Raw genomic sequence first — 21,786 nt, 5'->3', positions numbered from 1 at the left:
AGTAGAGCCACAGGGGACTAGTGGATTTCAGGGGTGGGGTTCCTCCTTTATCTAGTCTTTTTTATTTTTTTAATTGAAATTTTATTTTATTTTTCTAATTGCATACTATAATTTTTTTCAATTTCCATCCATTTGCAAATTTATGTATTACACATTTTTCTACCACCCTACCTTCCTTCCCCTATCCCATGGTGATGAACAGTCTGATAAAAGTTGTACATGTACATTTGTGTTTAACATATTTACATATTTCTGTAAGAGGAATTAGAATTAAGGGAAAAGAAAGAAAACCATGAAATGGGAAGGAAAAACATAGAAGTTTTTAAAAAATGTACATAATATGCAATTCAGATTCCATGCTTGTTTCCTCTGATGTGGATGACACTTCCATAGCAAGTCTCTTAGGGTGATCTTTGATCTTTGAACTACTGGGAGGAGCTGCATTTATCATAGTTGATCATCTCACAATGTTGTTAATGTCTTGACCTAGTTCTTAGAAGACATGAGAAGAGACTCTAATAATGGTTTTCCTGTACCTTTGCAATACATGGTCTGGTCTGTCCTGGGCTGGGGACCAAGCTCTCTGAGCATCTCAGAGGACCCTAGAACTCTGGCTTAGGATGGACTAGAGTCAATGTTTTGGATGGTGGCTGGCCCCAGGAAACTGCTATTGCCTCTTTATGGGCCATTCAGTAAACAAATGCTGAGCAATAAATATTCCAGGGTTCTGTTTATGTAAGCAACAGTTTTTACAATTTGCCTGCCCTTAAGTAGCTTATAATCTAGAGGGAAGATGGCAGGTTTACAGCTTTTATTATAATTCATCACATATGAGTAGTACAAAAGGTTATAGGAGTCTAAAGAAGGGAAAGGCTTTATCAAAGAAATACCTTTTGAAATTGGCTTCAAAAGATGGGGTGAAATTCAATAAAGAGAAAAGACATCCTTGGAGAAGGGAATGGGATGAGCAGAGCTGTGAAAGTGGTAAAATATAAGATGTGCTGGTTGTAGTGAGGAACAATAATGATAATATCATTTATGTGAGGTAGGTGTTTTACAGATGAGGAAACTGAGGCTCTCAATGAAGTTGTGACCTTGCCTGTGGTCATATATCTACTAGATATCAGGGTCAGGATTTGAATTCAAATCTTCCTGACTTCAAGTCCACTTACAACTATCTTCTATACTACCCTAGCTACCTCAGAGCAGTGTCTAATACAGCAGGTGGAAAGGGTTAATTCAGGGCCTAGTGTTAGATAAAGCTGGAAAAGTAGTTTTTATAGGGTCGATTGTTGTTGGCCTTGAATGACAAGCTAAGGAATTTGGACTTTATTGGGAACACATGAGGTGCCACTGAATGGTTTTGAGCAAGAAAGTAAAAAAAATCAAAATTTTAAATTAGGAAACTAAAACAGGTGGGATTGATTAGAGGTAGAGACACCTGAGGCTGGGAAGTCAGGAAGCTAAGGCAATAGGCTGAAGCCGGAGAGTTTAAGCTAGGAATGTGACAGTTGGAATGGAAAGGAAGGGCAGTTTGAAAGCTGGGGTTCAGAAAGGAGAAAGGGAATGGGAAGAAATAGTCATTCTCTCCTCTTAAAGAATCCTAATTCTGGTCTGTCTCCTCTCCTGTGGCAGGATTGTTCTTATTTCAACTCTAATGCAGTCCCCCTCAAGCTCTCTTTCCAGAATGTGGACCCATTGGGTGAGAACATCCGAGTCATTTTCAAGGTGAGAGCACCATCTGAGGGTTAGGCCAGGAAAAAAGAGACCATGAGGGGCTCAGGGACCAGGATTGCTCTTATAATCCTGATGAGACACATCATAGCCCCAATAACTAGTTCCAGAAGCCAACCTTAAGCCCCAGGGCTCCTCAAGAATCTAAACTTATACCTGATTTTATGGGATGGGAATACTGAGGAACTTTCATAGTTGGCAATTCCCCTTACTTCCTTAACCGAGGTACACAACTTTGTCGGCCTCTATCCATTCCTTTGCATCAAAATCCCTCTATAATCTAATAGGATTAGTAGGTGTCATGGGGTGGGGGGGGGAAGGGACGGGGGGGGGGGGGGGGGGGGACGGGACAACAGGATGTATTGAGATATTTCCTGAGTATCTTATTTCTTTCTTTTTTTTTTTTTTTTTTTGCAAGGCAAATGGGGTTAAGTGGCTTGCCCAAGGCCACACAGCTAGGTCATTATTAAGTGTCTGAGACCAGAGTTGAACTCAGATCCTCCTGATTCCAGGGTCGGTGCTCTCACTGTGCCACCTAGCCACCCCCTGAGTATCTTATTTCTAAGGGGAATATGAGAAACTTATGTCCAAGTGGAGAAACAAAATGCATGCACATGGAAAGATGACTAACAATAACAAATACCCTAAGTGTCAAATGAATGAGACCAACAAATATTTTGGGGAGAAGAGAGAAGGAAACAAACTACTGTGCTAAGCCCTTTACCAATATCTCATTTGATCAACACAATCCTGTGAGATATGTGATATTCCAATATTATAGTTTGAGGAAACAGACAGACAGAGAATAAAGGACTCAATGTCATACAGCTAAGAATTGAGTCTGAACCTGAATTTGAACTCAGGTCATCCTGACTCCAGGTTCAGGGAACCTACTGGGACATGTAGCAATCTTCAATCATAGAATTTCTGAAGGAAAGACATTTACTGTGGACTGAAAGGGGACATGAAATGATTCATGAGTGAATAGGATTGAGAGGTAATGTGGTATAATAGTTAGCTGACCCTGAATCAGGAAGACCTAAGTTCAAGCAGACACTTACTAATTATTAATATTGACTCTTTTAGGGGAGGCTATGGTACAGTGGATAGAGCACTGGCCCTGGAGTTAGGAGTACCTAAGTTCAAATATGGCCTCAGACACTTAATAATTACCTGGCTGTGTGGCCTTGGGCAAGCCACTTAGCCCCCTTACCTTGCAAAAAAAAAATTGACTCTTTTACCCTGGACAAATCACATAAATTGCAAAGCATAAACTGATCCATATTGCCAGAGTGGGTTCCTTCACTTGGAGTTCCCTATCTTAAACTCCCCCACTTCCAAATCAAAAATGAAGGGGTAAGATTCAGAAAATGGAGGTGGTGGAGGAATATCATCTTTGTTCTAACTAACACACACCATACAAAGATACATACACACACAGACACATAGACATACACACACACACACACACACACACACACACACAAACACGAGATAAATTCTTGCTCCCTGAGAATAGTATCTGTTGAATGAGACTAAATTAGCGGTATCAGATGAAAGGTGGGAAACATATCTTGAAGCTTTATTTAACTGTTGAATGGAGGGTGCCAATGTTGGTAAGGAAGATATTATAGTGTCCCACTCTAACCACATGGGGCCACCACCCCTTCCCCTTCTCACAGTGTGGGGATGATCTTCGTCAGGATATGCTAACCCTACAAATGATCCGAATAATGAACAAAATCTGGATCCAAGAAGGATTGGATATGCGCATGGTCATCTTCCGATGTTTCTCCACTGGCCGGGGTCGAGGTCAGTCTGCCTCCTAAGGATAGGTGGGCCCATTGCAAGAAGTGAGGACCCTTCCCCTCCATGCACCTTCTTTTGCTCCTCTCCAACAACTAGTGTCAGGAGGGTGATTGAGTCCCATTTTAAGATTGTTTAAGACTCTCTACTGGGAGAGCACTCAGAGCTATGCAAAAATATGATGTATGATGAGGCCTTGGAGATTGAGCTCCCTTTTCAAGATTATCCTAGGCTCTAGTTCCTGAAATTATAGCTGGCCCTTTCCTCTGTTGCCCTTGATCTTGGAAAGGATTCTGATTGGAAAGTCAATGACAGAGTGGGTATTAATCTAGCTCTTTCCTTACTTGTCCTGAAGCCTCATCTCTCTGAGTGACCTGGAATCTTTTTCTCACAGGGATGGTAGAGATGATTCCCAATGCTGAAACCTTGCGCAAGATCCAAGTGGAGCATGGGGTGACAGGCTCTTTCAAGGACCGGCCCTTGGCTGACTGGCTGCAGAAGCACAATGCTGGAGAAGATGAGTATGAGAAGGTAGGAAACATGGGAGAGGAAACATGGTATGATGGAAAGAACACTGGAAGGGCAGCTAGGTAAGTGCAGTGGAAAGAGCACCGACCCTGGAGTCAGGAGTACCTGAGCTTAAATCTGGCCTCAGACACTTAATAATTACCTAGCTGTGTGGCCTTGGGCAAGTACTTAACCCCATTGCCTTGCAAAAACCTTAAAAAAAGAGGAGCACCGGATGTGAAGTCAAAAGGCTTGGTGGCATTATATACTGTCTTTACCATTGATTACCTGTGTGACCTTTGGGACTCAGGTTAACTCTTCTTGGTTTAAGCTTCTTCATTTGTAAAATGAGGTGTTTGGATTAAATGACCTCTGATATTCCTTTAACTTTAAAGGTCAATCTATGATCCAATGACAAGGGGTGTTCCTGAGGGATCCATAATCATGTCATTTTAAGTCTTAGATGTAAAAAAAAAAGCAGAAAAGCTTAATTCTACAAAAGAATTGACAAGTTTTTGTGGGAAGGAAAGGAATTACCATCCTTTGGGAGGATCAGATAATCTTTCCAATACAGTCCAGGGAAATTCTCAGGTTATCATCTTTGTCCAGAGGTCTCTTTCTTTTGTGAGGGGCTTTCCTCTTCACTTGGGATGAGTAGATGAACTTATAAGGTCCAATTAATATTTCTCCCGAGCCATGTCCAGTGGTCATGTTTGTTCTACCATAGGAGTCTTTTTCACTGGAAGTCCCCTGTGAGGTAACCTGCACTTTATCAGATGAGAAGGCTTGCAGTGGTTTGAGTTCCTGGTTTTATATTGTGTCATAGGTTTTTAGAATGGAAAGGGTCCTTTTAGTCATTTATTTCTGTGCCTTCATTTAACAAATGAGGAAAGAGTGACTCAGATGTGGGGAATTGACTTGTCCAAAGTCTTGGAGCTAGTTGATGGCAGTCAAGGACTTAAACCCAGTTCTCCTGCCTCCTAGACCATTATTTTAATCACTCAGTGAACATTTATTAAGTTCTTTCTATGGTCTGGCACTGTTCTAAGGGCCAGGGATATATTTAGAGACATAAGACAGACCCTGCCTTTAAGGAGGTTACAAATGAATGATTTCTACTATACTAGGGATTTGTAACATTTTTTTGTATGTGTCTAGTGAAACCTACGGACTTCTTTTTCATAAGAATATCTTTAAAGTAAAAAAAAATTCATAGAACTATAGAAGAAATTTCAATTGTATTGAAATATATTTATTGAGGGGCAGCTAAGCTAGATGGCACAGTGGATAGAGTACTGGCCCTGGAGTCCGGAGTACCTGAGTTCAAATCCTCCCTCAGACACTCAATAATGACCTAGCTGTGTGGCCTTGGGCAAGCCACTAAACCCAATTGCTTTGCAAAAACAAAAATACAAAACAAAAGAAATATATTTATTGAGTTTATGACTCTCAGGTTAAGAACCCCTGCACTCTATTCTGCTGCAGCACTCTGACTTCCCATTCCTCTAGTAAAAAGAACCAACTGAAGCCTATAAATACAATAATTATTGAGTTTTTTCTCTTTACTCATATCATGCCAAATGCAATGTGAATAGTGATAACACAGTGATAACACAGTACTTTCAGGTTGACAAAGTACACTTTTCTCACAAAGCCCCCGGTCTCATAAGCTGTGACAGTAGAATAGAAGAGAGAGGCTTTCAATCTTCAAGCTTTAGAAGAGCACTAGAACTGGAGGAAGGTCTTGCAATATTTATAGTGGTCTCATGAGGAGAAGAGGAAATGATATATTAGGAAATGTAGGTGATGTAAAAAACCAATGACATCAACACAAATTTATTGAAAACAGCTAAATTTAAATGAGAAAAAAAATAGCCTCATATGTAGTCCAGGGCACAATCACATTCCAGATAAATTCATTGTTCAAAGGACTATGTATCGGATGGGGAGATCTGAGGCTGCCAAAGAGCACAAGAGAAGTTGTTCTTCTTTTCAATCTTTTTCCTTTTTTTGCAAAGTAATGGGGTTAAATGACTTGCTCAAGGTTACACAGCTTTGGTAATTATTAAGTGATAGAGGTCACATTTGAACTCAGGTCCTCCTGACTCCAGGAACAATGCTCTATCCACTGTTGCCCCTTTGTTTTTATTTTTTAAGTTTAAATGTTCTTTTTTTAAAAAAATTCCAAATCTAATTAACAATAACTGAACATTTCAATATACAAAAAAACAAAAAAGGGATTTTTGTGAATGAAACTGTAAACTTCCCCCCCATTTTCAATCATTTTTCTTTATTTTTCAATTAAATTTCTTTTAAAAATTCTAAACTTATTTATCAACAATTGAACATTTCAATATTCCAAAAAAAAAAAACCCCTCCCCAAAACAGAAAAGGGATTCTGAGTGTGAAACCAAAAGTTTCTTTTTTCTGTTTTCTTTTCAAGGAAGCAAGTCCCCCCCCCCCCCCCCGCAATTTTTTTTTTAAAAAGAAGGCAAGTCCCAGGAAGAGGAATTACAGCCTTAATGCCAAGACAAAAAACAAAAACAAAAACAAAAAACCTGCTACTATCACTATTTCCCACTTCTTTTTCTCCTTTTCCTCTCTCCAAACCACTCCACCCACTCTCACTCTTGGAATAAAAATAACAATGGCATAATGGCTTTACTGGTCCTCAAAGATCACATACTTATGAAAGAAATCTATTCATAGGTAGAATTTATTTGGTCTTTCTACCCTTAGGACCCAATAAATAGTAGGTGTTTAATAAATGCTTATTTGATTGACAGAGGGTTAGTACTGGAAAGGACCCTAGAGACAATTCTAGTATAGCCCCCTCCTTTTACAAATGAGGAATATTGTGGCCTAAAGACTTCTAACAGGACTCATCTAATAAAAGTCCCCATTTAGAGTGTTTTATGGTTGTCAAAACCTTGGGAGCCAACCCTTCAAGGTATAGTTGACAAGTGTTAATATTCCCATTTTATAGATGAGAGAATTAAGACTAGGCTCAGAGAAGGAAGTGACTCAGTCAAGGTCACTAGACTAACAGATGGCAGTGCTGGGCTGTAGATCAGGAGATCTGAATCTTGCTTCTCTTTAGGAGCATCACTTTTCTCTCATTAAACACCTCTGCCTTTCCCTTTCCTTGATCCCCATATTCACTTAGTTGTCATCTTGTCCATTCTGTCTCCACATAGGTCTTGCCCTACTGGCCTCTTTTCTGTTCTGTGGTCACCATTCTAATACAGACCTTCATGACTCTTGCCTTGTCTCCTGCAGCAGCCTCCTGACTCACCTTCAGCCCCCCCCTTCAGCTTCATCTGAAAACTATTAGCCAATTAAACTACCTAAAAAGGAACTCTGATAGCATTCCACCTTTCCTCAAAAACTATCTCTGGCCTATAAACAAGGAAATTTATTTGCACATAATGGTCATGAATTCATCCAATAAAGTCTGGGAAGTACTGCAGAACAGTGGAAGGAGTATTATATTTGGATTCAGAGTACCAGAGTTCAAGTCTCATCTCTGACATTATCTTTGTGACTTTGAATAAAGGAACTCAACTCTGTAGGCCTCAGTTTCCTCATCTCTACAATGAAAGGGTTTGATTAAATGACTTTAAGGTTTCTTCCAGCTTTAAATATATTTTCTAAACTCCCTACCCTGGTATCCATTGCCTTTCCTCTCCAATATGGCTCCATTCTCTATTTCTGGTCTTACTTCCTAGTCCTTCCATTCCAAAGGTCGATCACATTGGAATACTTGCCTTTCTGAAAATTTAGATTTTGTCTATCCTTATGCCTTTGTTCCTGTGATTTCTTTTACCTTACATACTGAAATTCCACTCCCTCTCTATAGAAACCATTTCTGTGAAGCAAGCCTTCCTTGATTTATCCAGATAGATATGATTTCCTTCTTTCTCTTTGTAATGCTTATGCCACTTTGCAATATTAGCTAATCTTTTTATTATTTAGACTTTAAAAAGCACTTTGAAGTTTGTAAAACACTTTACATGTAGTATTACAACCTTGTGAGGTAAATACTATGATTATTTTCATTTTATGGATATGAAAACTGAGGTTTCATGAGGTCAGGTCTTGGGGGTCCCTCAGTTAATAAGCATCTGAGGCAGGATTTGAACACAGTTTTGTTTTTTCTGACTCCACATCTATCCATTACATAAAGATTGGGGAATTTAAGGAAATGTCTAGTTACCAACACATTATATAAAAGATGAGATCCAAATACAAAAAGAAGGCAGTATATGAATGAAATGTAAGGACTCCATGATGGGAGAGGGTTGGAATGCTTAAGAAAAACTTCATAGGGGAGTGTGAACTTTAGCTGAATCATAGAATTATTGCAGGATATAGGATCATATATTTAGAGATGAAAGAATTATTTTGAGTCATTTGTTATAAACCCCCTCATTTTACAATTTAAGAAAATGAATCCCCAAAAGGTTAAGTGATTTGCTCAAAGTTCTATGGATATTGATCAGCAGAGCCAACAAAGTCATCTGACTCCAAATTCAATATTCTCTTTTTATTATCCTATATTGCCTATTTGACAATCTATCTCAATTTGTCCATTTTATTAATGAAGAAATTGAGACCCAGAAATGGGGAAGTTAATTGTTGAAGGCCATGCTTAGTCAGAAAACTGGAAGAATAGGCTTTTTTTTCCCCCCTTTCTTTACATTTCTGGCTTGTTGTGCCAACTACTAGTCACACAGAAAATGAAACAAACCCCAACAGCTGAGTTTTACTTAGTCTCATAGGGTACAGACCTTACTGAAGTGGGAGTGGATGGTGGGTGTGTGGCTGCAATGTTTGGACAGAAGAGTTTAAGGGGGTTAACCAGGACAGATAAAAAATACTTAAAGGTTCCATGCTCAAAATATTTCTCCCTTCCATGTTCCAATTAGAGAAAATTCCATCAAAGACTGATGTTAAGTTCTTCAAATACCCATTCCATGATTTCATACCTTAGTTAAATTATTTTAATCATCTCAGCTAAATGCATTTAATAAGCATTTACTTCTGTTCATTTTAATACAACAAAAACATGTCCCTATATGCCAGCATCTTTTGAAGCACTGGGAGTCATTTGAGGATGTTTTGGTCTAAGAAGGGAACTCCTTCATGATTTCAGTTACTTTTTTTCCTATATGACCATAAATGTTCCTAGGACCCTGATAAATGAGATCTCTACCCTTTGTTATATGAACCATAAATTTGCCATGGTATAATGTGTGTTGAGTATTCATGAACCATTCTCTTAATACTGAGGATCTCTCATCCAAACAAGTATGACCCAGAGGTGGATACAGGATAGTATATGTTCAAGCATCAATGGTGGCAAAGGCAGAAAGCATAATGTTTGTCCTTCTCCAACTGGCTCTCATACAAATCCATTCAGAAAGGACAAACCTATGGCCCCTGTTGCTCCTTGGCCAGTTCCATGCTTTCCTTCTTCCTCTAGGCTGTGGAGAATTTCATCTACTCTTGTGCTGGCTGCTGCGTGGCCACCTATGTCCTGGGCATCTGTGACCGTCACAATGACAACATCATGCTCAAGACCACGGGTCACATGTTCCACATTGATTTTGGCCGCTTCTTGGGCCATGCCCAGATGTTCGGCAATATAAAGCGGTGAGTGGGCCTCTGGTGAGAAGTATATATTATTTATGAGTGAGAAAGGTATGGAGGCCAGTTGAAATGTTTAGTGCTGGGGAATGGGTGACAGGACCCTAGACTTTGTTAATCTAGGGAAGAGAAGACTTGGGAACAACTTAATGATCCTTGCAGCTTAAAAAGTTAATTAAGGAAAGATCAGTTATTTTTCAGTTTATATTAAGAATTGACCTTAAATTGCTGCTGAAAGGACTGAGCCTAAGTAACTATATGGAAACTGACTGTCTGGATGGTCTGAGGGTCCTCTTCCCTAAAGTTCTCAAGACTCTGAATTAGCCAGTTGTTATATTGTACACCTTTACTCGCTGCTATTGAGGAGGCTGAGGCTGGTAAATCACTTGAACTTGGGAGTGGGCTAAGTGAGCTAAAGCCAATTCAATGTACTCACCAAGTCCAGAACCAATATGGTAAGTCCTCAGGAAGAGGGTCACCAAACTGCTTAAGGAGAGAACTGAAATGAGTCAGAAAGAGAGATCAAAACTTCCATGTCAATCAGTAATGGGATCTGGTCTGTGATCCAATATTGTATATCTAGCCTGGGTATGACTAATTAAAAAAAAAATACTGATTGACATGGGGGTTTTGACCTTCTCCCTTTCTGATTCACTTTAGTTCTCTCCTTAAGTAGTTTGGTGACCCTCTTTCTTCAGGTTTACCATATTGGTGAGTACTTTGAATTGACTTCAGCTCACTTAGCCCACTCCCAAGTGTGGCAAATAACTTTCTAAGTCTACAAATTTCAGATAAAGTGCTAATCTGAATTGATAAAGGAAGTTTCCTATATTGATAACATTATAGGACCAAAATAAAAAAGATTCAAAACTTCCATTTTTCTTGTTTGAAATTCATTCTGCCTGCAGGGAGATGTATAGATGAGTTAATACATCGAATGGGTCTGGGAGGATAGGATTTGTCTTTCATTTTAACTTGACTCTGCATGTATATTTCTCTTGGCCCAGGGACCGTGCCCCCTTCGTCTTTACCTCAGATATGGCGTATGTCATTAATGGAGGTGACAAACCATCCAGTCGCTTCCATGACTTTGTGGACCTTTGCTGCCAGGCCTACAACCTCATTCGAAAGCATACCCACCTCTTCCTTAACCTTCTGGGTCTGGTGAGGGAACTCATCCTCCTCTAATCCCCTCCACCCTGCAGCTTGATATTGTCCTTTAAATCATACCCTCAACCTTGACTTGATATGGGGTATCTGATCAAATTAATAATGTGCCTTAAATAACAAATAAATATCAGTTATTGTTATTATTCCCCAATAGATTATAAGCAACTTGAGACCAGGGACTCTTGCTGTTTGTCCCTACCCCTTAGCAGGCCATTCGGAAATACTTCTTGAATTGAATCATCAGTTTTCTGGGTATCTTGTCATAGCTCAACCTCTTGGGTTCTCAAGCTGGTTGGTTATAGATGATTCCCTGACCATTATTCCCCAGGATGAACAAGGGAGTCTACATGGAACAGACTGCCTTGGAAGTCACCAAAGTGACATGTGCAACTTCCTCTTTGCCTCTTCCCCAGATGCTGTCTTGTGGGATCCCTGAGCTTTCTGACCTTGAGGACCTCAAGTATGTATATGATGCCTTGAGGCCCCAGGATTCAGAGGCCAATGCTACCACCTACTTCACTAGGTAATGTCCTGAATGCTGCAGCTGTGCTCCCTTTGAGATACTAGAAGAGGCTGGAAACTAGAGAATAAGATCCTGGCTTTAATTATGGGTTCACTTTTGCTTTTGAGTTGCTGTCTATGGGCAATTGTGCTCATGTCTGGGCCTCAGTTTTTCCATCTGAATTTGTTTGGTAGGCACTGTCATTTAAATGGAAAGAAACTAGACCATCAGTGAGGCTTGTTTTGAATGTTTTTTGCAATGAAATCAGTAGGGATGTAGTTGCCTCTTAGTCTCATTTTCTTTATATGTAAAATGGGGGAAGGGAAGGAATAATGAACTAGATGATTTTTAAGATCCCCTTTGGTGTTAACCTTGTGATTCCATAGTTTTCATTGATCCATGTTTTCACCTAGGTGGTTCAATTCAACAAGCATTAATCAAAAGCTTAATTTATACAGAATGTGGTCTAGGATGGTTGAAGATATTGCTTTTGTTAAACTTATAGAAGCTATTCATTAGTAACTACACAAGACAAAATAATATGAAAATCATTGTGGCATTGTAGATTTTGAGGGCTGGGTTCTAATCCTGTCTGATACATACTGGAAATGTGACTCTGAGGTGGTCCAAGAATCTCTTTAAGTTGCAGAGAAATTGATGATCTGTACTGGTAGAAGGCATTTATTTGCCAAGAATTCCCCACACAAATGAAATCACAGGTCTGGGACAAAACTAAGACCAGAAAATAAAATGATTTGTAAATACGTTGGGAATTGCCAACCAACTGCTATGCTAGGAGGTCCAGGGGAGGCAAGGTATCCTATGTAGACATGGAAGCATCCAGCCGGGTCACTGCCTCTATTTTCTTGCCATCCTACAACAGGTTAATAGAGTCCAGCCTGGGCAGCGTAGCCACAAAGCTCAATTTCTTCATCCACAACTTGGCACAGATGAAATTCACAGGCTCCGATGACCGGATGACACTCTCTTTTGCCCCTCGCACTTACACTCTCAAGAGCTCTGGACGCATCAGTGATGTCTTTCTTTGTCGCCATGAGAAGGTCTTCCACCCTCACAAAGGCTATGTAAGTGTCCACCTGTCCCAATTCCCACAGATACTAGCTTAGGGGAACAGTCCTCCTTCTGATCTGATAGGGACCCAAATAGAATATATAATAGAGGGATAGTACAGCACTCTTCCCTTTTGTGCCTGAAGAGGAAAATGGACAGATGACCCTTTCTTTCTTCTTGAGTATTTATTTTATGAGGTATGCCCAAGCAAATATTATTATTTGCTACTTGGCTACATAATATTTTCTCTCCATTGGAAGAGCCCAGGAGCCTTTCTGTTTAAGGAAGATCGTTAAAACTTTTTCAAAGGGCCGGGTTCCTTTCTCATTCTTCCTCTCCTGTTCTTAGCCTTACTTCCCCAAACAAACAGAAATCCTCAGGGTACAGATGGTAGAGGGGATACAGAACAAGTCTCTGGGTCTTTGCAGATCTATGTGGTGAAGGTGATGCGTGAGAATGCACACGAAGCTGTATATATCCAGCGGACTTTTGAGGAGTTCCAGGAATTACACAACAAGCTACGTCTTCTCTTCCCTTCCTTCCATCTGCCCAGGTATTCAGCCACTCCCTGGTAGCCCTTTGTTGATACACAATGGGGCAATGGTGAGCTGATAGTGGGGGGAGTGAGGCTCAAGGCAGAAGCAGGCCCTTCCTTGAAAGAGGGGATTTAGATTTTTTAAAAAATGTTGATTGATATATTTTGTTAATCAATAAACATTTAGGGCTATTAGGTGGCACAATGGATAGAGCACCAGCCCTAGAGTCAAGAGGATCTGTTCAAATCTGACTTCTCACACTTGTTACCTACTAGTTGTATGACTTAGGTAAGTCACTTAACCCTGACGGCCTCAAATCCAGGGTCAGCTCTAGTTGTCCTGAGTCATATCTAATCACTGGACCAGATGGCTCTGGAGTAGAAAGTGAGGCTGGTACTTAGCACAGCCCTCCCTCATTCAAATCTAATTCACTTTTTTGTCATGCCATCACCTCCCTGATCATTGTTTCTCTCCTGTTCTTAGCCCTATTTCCTTAAAAAGACAGAAATCCTCTGGGTACAGAACAAATCTCTGAACCTTTTGCAGATCTATGAAGGTTGTCCACTATGTGTCATGGTCTCCAAGAATGAAGGACCAACATCAATCTATTGGGGGCCTTTTGTATCCTAGGGATACAAAGAAAGACAAACAGATCCTGCTCTCATATCACCCATATTCTCAATATTCTCCTCTAAAAGTTGTCCCTTATAATAGAGAATAAAGGAGAGAAAGGAAAAAAAGCAATTTAGCAAAAAATCAGGTCAGCTAGGTGGCAGAAAGGATAGAGCTCTGGGTCTGGAGTCAGGAAAATCTCAATCCCCAGACACTTATTTGTTGTGTGACCCTGGCAAGTCACTTAACTTCCACCTGCATCATTTTCTTCATCTGTAAAATGGGAAATCATAACAGCACTGACTTCTCAGGGTGGTTGTAAGAATCAAATGAGATAATAGTTGTTTAAAAAAAAAGCTTGCTATATTTTTTTCCTGGGGTCAAAATTGGGTATTATAATTTTCATTCCCACTGCCCCTCCCCTGTACCCAACCCAGGCATTTTTTCTCCCTTTTAATTTTTTAAAAAAATTTTATTAATTACCCTATGGTGATATGGGTAAGGATTATATATGAATCTAAAATTCTTTCTTATGTGTGGCCTGCTTTTATTTTTAAGTGTATAGAAAAAGATCAACCTGGAGCTTTCAAAAGTGTCCTGCTAATTTGTGCCTCTGATTGTCTTCAAATGTCCTCTTCATTTAAAAAAATCACTTGGTCATTATAATTCCCCAGCATTCTATTCCAATTATTTATTTTTTGCTGTGCTTTTTTAATTTATATTCTTGTGGTCATTGAATATATTATTTTTCTACATCTGCTTGTATCACCTTGCATAGGTTTATATGTTTTCCTGTGGTGCTCTTTATCACTTATACTTGTAACTTCTTACTACTATGTGAAATTCCAATGCTTTCCAAAATTTGTTTAGCTATTCCTCAATTAAGGGGCATCTGTTTTGTTCCCACTTTTTTGACAACTATCAAATGTATTGCTATAGTTAAGGCATTCCCGAAAACCAGTGGCATATTAAGCTATAAAAAGTTTACTTATTAAAGTTACCTGATTTAAGTTATTAAGGTTTAAGTTATTAAAGTTTAAAAATTCACCAAGACTTTTGGGACATGCCTTTCATATTTTGGTGCTGCTTTTTTTGGTAGAGGCATACTTTTGCCATTTTGAAGAGGTTTCCCTTGCTGGCCAAATAGCTATTACCCCAAAACTCCTTAGAATTGGAAAAATCCAGATCTAGGTCATAAAAACAAGCCCTGTCCTGCCAGAAACAAATCAGACTAGACCTAATGGAAATAAGAAATAATTTCTTTTTTTCCTTGTAAAATGTGGCAGTCTCAAAGGTCTCACCTTCTTTTGTTCCAAAATTATAATCCTTTTATGCTTATTTTATATAAAATTTTTTTAATTAATACAAGTATTTTTCTTTTTCTCCCACTTTTTCCCTTATGAAAAAAAGAAAAAAGATAAAGCAAATTAAGCAAAATAAATTCCTACATTAGTTATGAAAAAATCATCTCATTCTAAAACCTGCATCTATCACCTCTCTGCAGGTGGTGGAACTATGCCTTTTTTTAATGATTCTTTTTCTAAAAGGAGTCTTTTAATGATGAGTCTTTCCATTCTTTGCTAGGTTCATTCCCAGGTAGCATTGAGGCACTAAGAAGCTAGACTGGGATATGATTTTGTCCTCTGAACCTAGAGAAATGGGGCACTTTATGAGATGGGGAAAGACTTAGACTTAGGTCCCTTCTAGTTGTTTGATTTTGTGAAAAGAAAAAAGGGTCTCAGGTTGAGGAGAGCTCATGGAGAAGTTTGGGTCTAAATATTGCCAACTTTCAATGTTTAAAGACTTTTTCTTTCTTTGTCACCTTTTGTCTTCCTCCTCTCCTATGGACATCCCTCATTCGCACTCCAGCTTTCCCAGTAGGTTTGTGATTGGCCGCTCTAGAGGTGAGGCTGTGGCAGAGAGGAGGAAGGAACTGCTGAATGGCTATATCTGGCATCTGATACATTCATCCCCAGAGGTGGCAGAGGTGGGTACATCCCCATTCATACAACAGAGGTGTTGTGGGAGTAATTGAAAAAGGGAGGAAGAGGGTGCAAAAAAGGGCCCTGGAGATACTTCTTGCCAAAGATCCTGAAAGTCTAATGATCTTTGACCTTTTCCTTTTAAGCACTCTCTGTGTAAAGCCCTGGCCCTCACTGTCCTATGTAGAGAGAAAAGAGGAAGAAGAGGAGATAGCATCTGACCTCTGAGAAGTTCCTAATAGAAGCCAAAGATGTTAATACAAATGATAGGAACATAAGACATATCAACTATGGGAATCAGCACATATTCATTAGGGATCCTAGAAGAATTAGAGTGATTAGAGTCAAAAGCAGTTAGTCATGGAATGTTTCCTTGGCGGAAAGGGAAGTTTGGGGTTGATTGTTAAGGAAGGAGGGAGCAAGATTTAGCAAAGGATGACTTTCCGATGAGTATGTTAGGGTGTGGGGAGAGGACAGAATACCTTTTGTGAAAGCTGAACTTGCAGAGACAGGGGAGGATGAGTGGGGATACCTGTTTAGGGCAGAAAATCAACATCAGATTAAGTAGGAGGTGGGTAGCAGTTGGTGGGAGGAACCTGATCTGGGCTTCAAGATTTCAGGAGGGAAATCAGAGAGCCCTTAAACTTGAGTGTGTTGTGCTTTCCTTCTAGTGTGATTTGGTATACACCTTCTTCCACCCCCTGCCCAGGGATGACAAGGCTGCTGGCATCATCCCAGCTCCCAAATCCTCAGGTACAGTCTCTGTTCCAGGAGAGCTCCATAACCATACTTCCCCTTCTCCAGAGTCATCCCTTCTGGACTTTTAGGGCCTTTTCTTTCCCTGCTTCATCTACTGATTCCATCCTCAATCTCCTGCCCTGGTCCTGCCCCCTCTACCTTTTCCTATTGCTGCAGCAGGTTTTCAGGGTCCCATTCAAGGAAAAATAGTACAATTATAGTTCTCTGTCCCCATTTCTATCTCCATGCTATTCCTAGAACTATCTAATGATAGAGGTAGAGACTGAAGCCCAGAGATGCAGGCACTATCATAATGGAGTATGGAGCTCAGGTTTTAAAGCTTCCAATCTGGTATGCTTTTCATTCACCATGCTGCTTTATACATCACTCCAATTTAGTTCATTTATCTAATGTAATGAGGGCCAGCCTTCTTCCGTGATTAGACAATGAGAAACTGGTGAAAGTAGGGCAGGAAGCAGATTTAAATAACCATACTGCAGGGAAGTGATTAGAACTCATACTACCTTTTCTTTTCCCTTTGATTTCTGTAGATGGCACATGGGCCCGGCCAGTGGGGAAGGTAGGGGGAGAGGTAAAGTTATCCATCTCCTACAAAAACAATAAGCTGTTCATCATGGTGATGCATATCCGGGGTTTGGTAAGTGCTAAGCTCAGGCAATTCTGGGCCAGTTGAGCTTTGGTTTTCCTATGTTTATACTGACTGGCTTTACCCTTTTTTCAATTCTTCCTTCCACTTGTCATGAGTGACCTCCACATCAAATCCAGTATTGACTGAGTAGAGCAGTTAGATCAGGAAGTCTCAGTATCCTGAGTTCAAATGTGGCTTCAAAGACACTGTGTGACCCTGGGCAAGTCATTTCACCCTATTTGCCTCAGTTTTCTCATCTGTAAAATGAGTTGGAGAAGGAAAGATTACCATATCTGTCAAGAAAACTACAAATAAGGTCAGGAAGTGACCAAAACATGATTTAAATTGACTTAGTATTTACAGCATCAGGCATGTGGGGAATATGACCCTTGTAATAAGAGCCCTACTTCCCCTTTTTTGTTTTTGGGAGGGATGGAGGGAGTCATACAGGGTAAGCAAGATTCACAGTGGGGTGTGAATGGGCCATTATCTACTCATCTCCCAAACTCTCTTTCTTATGTCAGAAACCCTGTCTTTTCCATTCACCCAGGCTTTCAAAGCCTTGATGTCAATCTTTAGCTTCACATTTTCTCCTTCACCCCATATATCTAATCATTTGCCATGTCTTGTCAGATTTGCTTCCTTATCTCTCAACCTTTTTCCCTTTCCATTTCCTCACTCTTAAAATGACTTCTTAATTGATCTTCCTGTCTCCAGTCTCTCTCCTTTCCAGTCTACACAGCTGCCAATGTGATTTCCATAATACAGATCTGATCATATCTCCCTACTCAATAAATTCCACTGATTCCCTATTGATTTTGTGATCAAACATTAACTCATCATTATGTTATCCTTTTGAAATTTCTCTTTATATATTAGTACAGTAGGATATGCACATAATTTATAACTAAGTAAATATACACATAATGAGGCAAATGTTCAGAAATTTTATTAAGGGGGCATGAAGCCAAAAACATTTGGAGATCACTCATCTAGTCTATGGTCTTCATGAGGTATGGCAACCAAAAAAATTAATTATCTGATAGCCAGTCTTCTTTAAGCTTTACTAGGTTGGTCCTTAGACAACAGAGAGGTATATCCTATCACCAGGCTTGTATACAAAACTCTTTCAGATTGGTTGGAGCTGCCAGAGGCTGGGGTTTGGAACCAAATACCACAATGAGGTGGCATCAAAATAGAATTTTAATAAGGGAAGATTTTAGGAAGATATATTCCAGATGATGAGAACATAAAAACATAGGTGTGGAAATAAAAGCATTGTGTCTGGCAGTCTGGTCTGGCTAGAAGAGATAGTTGGTAAATGGAAGATAAGGTATTAGAAGTAAGGAGGGGTATCTGTCATCACACCTTGCAATTTTTATCTGCAGCAGCTGCTCCAGGATGGGAATGACCCTGACCCCTATGTGAAGATTTACCTCCTCCCAGACCCCCAGAAGACCACCAAGAGGAAAACTAAAGTGGCCCGAAAAACCTGCAACCCAACCTACAATGAGATGGTAAGTGGGGGAATCTAGCAGAAACAGAGTTGTCAAGGCAGGGTATGGGCTGATCTCCTAAATTGTGTAAAGGAGGCTCCTTTGTAACTTTGTATACCTTTGAGAGAAAGTCACAGTCCTTTCATTCCCTGTCTCCGTAGGTATCTTCTGTGCTCTCAAAGTTCTCTTTTTTACATTTTTTTTCCTCTTCACTTTTTTTTTACCTTTGCAGCTGGTTTATGATGGAATTCCTAAAGGAGACCTTCAGCAGCGGGACCTGCAATTGAGTGTACTAAGTGAGCAAGGATTCTGGGAAAATGTCCTTCTTGGGGAGGTTCATATCCGTCTTCGGGAGCTGGACCTGACCCAGGAGAAGATGGGCTGGTTTGAACTAGGATCCCGAAGTCATGGGATTGTGTGAGCCCAGCAGAGTTATGGGCTAGGTCCATCAGGATGGTGGTAGAACTTGAGTCCCTTCGTTTTCTTGAAAATGGGCAGAGTCTTAGCCCTAGGAGCATTTTATCCCCTATCCAGGTGGATTTAGCTTCCAGTGATGGGAGGGAGAGAGAGAGCAATCTTTCCCCATCCCTCCATCCTCAGATTGAACTCGAGTTGTGATGGTCAGTTCCATCATGGCTGCAAGGGTGCAACGAGTTTTAAGTTTACCTTGTGTCAAGGGAGCAATGACTGGTTGGAGTTGGGGTGGGACATTGGGGGAAATTTTTTTTTAAGAGGGAAGGTGGATATTTTAATTTTAATTTTTAAAAAATGAAATAGTAATTTTGTCCTAACTGGACAGGGAGGTATCTTGAGAACTGGCATATGCCATAGAGGGTGGGGGTAGGGGGTGGGAAGAATGTTTGATATTCTTTTGTATTATTGATAAGGTTCTTATTGGACTTTCCCTAGGGTTTTTTTTATCCATAGGAATTATTGTTTGGTGGGGGACAGAGAGGGAGTCCATTAGGTCCCCTTCTTGAGTCCTCCTCCCCTCTGGAGGCAGGCTGGGGGAGAGAGGGAGAGGTAGGGGGAGCATGTGCTAGAAGAGATAACTGCTCCTCTGTGCCTGTTAAAGATTTTGCTTCCAAAGGAGAGCTGTATAATTTGTACATGTGTAAGGAAGGGCCTTCCATTTCTGGAGTCCTGCCAGGGGTGACCTGTGCTCAGGGGACCATGCTCTTCTGGGAGAGTGATTCACCTCACTCCCTCACTTCAGTAGGATCTAATCTGATCACCCTTGTCTTCCACCTTTTCCCCCCCCTACCATACACTGGGTCCTCTTCTGGAGGCTACCAGTGATTTGCTTTCACCTATTCCTCTGTATTTCCTCTGGTGGGACAAAATGCTTGATCTTGAAATAAGCAGCCCTCACCTAGGTAGTCTGGACCTTCAGCCAGACAGGGCTTGGGGCAGAGAGGAAATAGATCATCTTGTCTGCCTTTCAGGTCTTTTCTGAGAAGCATTCCTTCCTCACCACTTTTCATTTCTCTTTTCCTCTTATTCTCTCTTAAACTAATTTTCTTTCTTATTTGGCTATTCTTTTTATATAATGGTTTCTTCCTTCTCACAATCCATCTGTCCAGTCTGGAGCTCAAGGGATTATCTATAACTGGACTGAAATGAGATGGAGCTGATAGAAAGGCCTGAACTGCTGCTGTGTCTTCTTCTTTTTGGTTGAACTGATAAGGAATTGAAATGGAAGGTGGGATCATCCTCCTCCTATCACCCACTTCAGGAGTTGGGAGGGGGAAAAAGTTTTCTTGTAGCCAGACTTTATTCTTCCACCTCTGGGTGTTAGATGCTACTTTTGGGACTTCATTTTTCATAGTCTTTTGTGGCAGAGAGAGACTTTGAACATTATCTTAAAGACTGAATTAGAGTAGTTTAAACTGCTTCTTATTCTACCCGAATGATGGAAAGTGAAAAGAAATGAGGCCAGAAGCCACTCTTCCAATTATCTTGCTTTTCCTCATCAGGACCTTCTCCACTCCATCTTCTAGGATCAGAAACCCCCTGATCCATATTGCTTTGTGTATGTACTTTCCCAAGGATTGAAGAGAACAGCTCCAATTGGATGCAACAACATTAGCCCCCCAAATCTCTATTTTTCTTTTATATTAAAAAGAACAGAGAAGGAAGCTGGGCTCTTGTTATCCTCTGTTAAACTTGCATGTGGAGCCTTCTCAGATGAATGGACCAGAAGTGTTTTAAGGTCATTGCTTGGAGTTTATTTTATTTTGTATACCCCAGTAGCCTTGGTAAAAAAAGAGGCTTCTGTACTGTACCCCTTACCCATTGGCCCTATGTGTTTCTCACTTTCTCTGGAACTGTATTTTTTAATAAATAACATTCAAGGAACAGAATTGATGGTTTTCAAGGTGCTTAGAGATTGAGTTCAAAATATCTGTAGGATAAACATCTTATCAGATTTCCAAGAGGGTCTACTCCCGCTTGGGTTTTTTAAAATTTATTTTTATTGGGGTGACTAGGTGGTGCAGTGGATAGAGCACCAGCCCTAGAATCAGGAGTATCTGAGCTCAAATTCAGCCTCAGACACTTAATAATTACCTAGCTGTGTGGCCTTGGGCAAGTCACTTAACCCCATTGCCTTGCAAAAACCTAAAATAATTATTTTTATTTAAGGCAATGGGGTTAAGTGACTTGCCCCAAAGTCACACAGCTTAGTATTAAGTGTCTGAGGTTGGATTTGAAGTCATCCTGATTCCAGGGTTGGTGCTCTATTCACTTCATCACCTAGCTGCCCCTTCATTTGTTATTTAAGTAGGGGACCATCTGTGGGGAAAAGAAACAGCCTTTACTTTACAGATTTTACCTACCTGAAAATTATTTTACTGGGTCAGAACCATGGGGCACCCATTCATGATACTGGTACCAAGAGTTATATGGGAAGGCATAGGTGTCCTGTATGAAGACAAATGGAAAATGACAGGATATTTTGACAACTCTGGTTTCCCATAATCTGTTCTAATGTTTGTCCTTCAAAGGTTTGAAGAATCTACAATATCAGGGAGGTGATGCCATGACAAGCATGTGAATTGGATTTGAGTGAGGGGGAGAGTCTGTGCTAAGTCATCAGTCTCACTTTATCCTCTAGAGCCATCTGTGTCCAGTGACCAGATATGAATCAGGAAGATTGGAGCTGACTCTGGATGTGAGGGAATTGACTTGCTTAGGGTCACACAGCTAGGAAGAGTCAAGTGTCTGAAGTTGGATTCGAACTCCTGTCCTGAGTGGAAGGCCAGGGCTCTATCCACTGCATCATCTAGCTGCCCTAATCTATTATGGATCCAACCCATTACACATTTTGAGAAAT

The 21,786-nt window shown here is 40.4% G+C and overlaps 1 protein-coding gene across 3 annotated transcripts in view; it reads left to right on the top strand.

The window, feature by feature from the left end:
- PIK3C2B (phosphatidylinositol-4-phosphate 3-kinase catalytic subunit type 2 beta) overlaps positions 1 to 21,016 on the top strand; it is a 75,483-nt gene extending 54,467 nt beyond the window's left edge. For 2 of the 3 annotated variants that reach the window (XM_074222454.1, XM_074222455.1), the window contains 13 exons: positions 1,636 to 1,728; positions 3,417 to 3,546; positions 3,935 to 4,071; positions 9,533 to 9,702; positions 10,704 to 10,860; positions 11,280 to 11,389; positions 12,252 to 12,453; positions 12,868 to 12,992; positions 15,457 to 15,574; positions 16,241 to 16,322; positions 16,859 to 16,965; positions 18,345 to 18,473; positions 18,685 to 21,015. In XM_074222454.1, the coding sequence (XP_074078555.1) occupies positions 1,636 to 1,728; positions 3,417 to 3,546; positions 3,935 to 4,071; positions 9,533 to 9,702; positions 10,704 to 10,860; positions 11,280 to 11,389; positions 12,252 to 12,453; positions 12,868 to 12,992; positions 15,457 to 15,574; positions 16,241 to 16,322; positions 16,859 to 16,965; positions 18,345 to 18,473; positions 18,685 to 18,873 (1,749 nt within the window). In that variant the 3' untranslated portion in view covers positions 18,874 to 21,015. Of the gene's footprint in view, positions 1 to 1,635; positions 1,729 to 3,416; positions 3,547 to 3,934; positions 4,072 to 9,532; positions 9,703 to 10,703; positions 10,861 to 11,279; positions 11,390 to 12,251; positions 12,454 to 12,867; positions 12,993 to 15,456; positions 15,575 to 16,240; positions 16,323 to 16,858; positions 16,966 to 18,344; positions 18,474 to 18,684 lie in introns of all 3 variants that reach the window. The other variant, XM_074222456.1, reaches the window with a different exon arrangement.
- The last annotated feature ends 770 nt before the right edge of the window (positions 21,017 to 21,786 follow it).

This window comes from Macrotis lagotis, chromosome 2 (assembly GCF_037893015.1).
Source record: "Macrotis lagotis isolate mMagLag1 chromosome 2, bilby.v1.9.chrom.fasta, whole genome shotgun sequence".
Taxonomy (NCBI): domain Eukaryota; kingdom Metazoa; phylum Chordata; class Mammalia; order Peramelemorphia; family Peramelidae; genus Macrotis; species Macrotis lagotis.
Note: the sequence above shows the minus strand (reverse complement) of the source record. Positions and strands in the feature narration are given on the sequence as shown.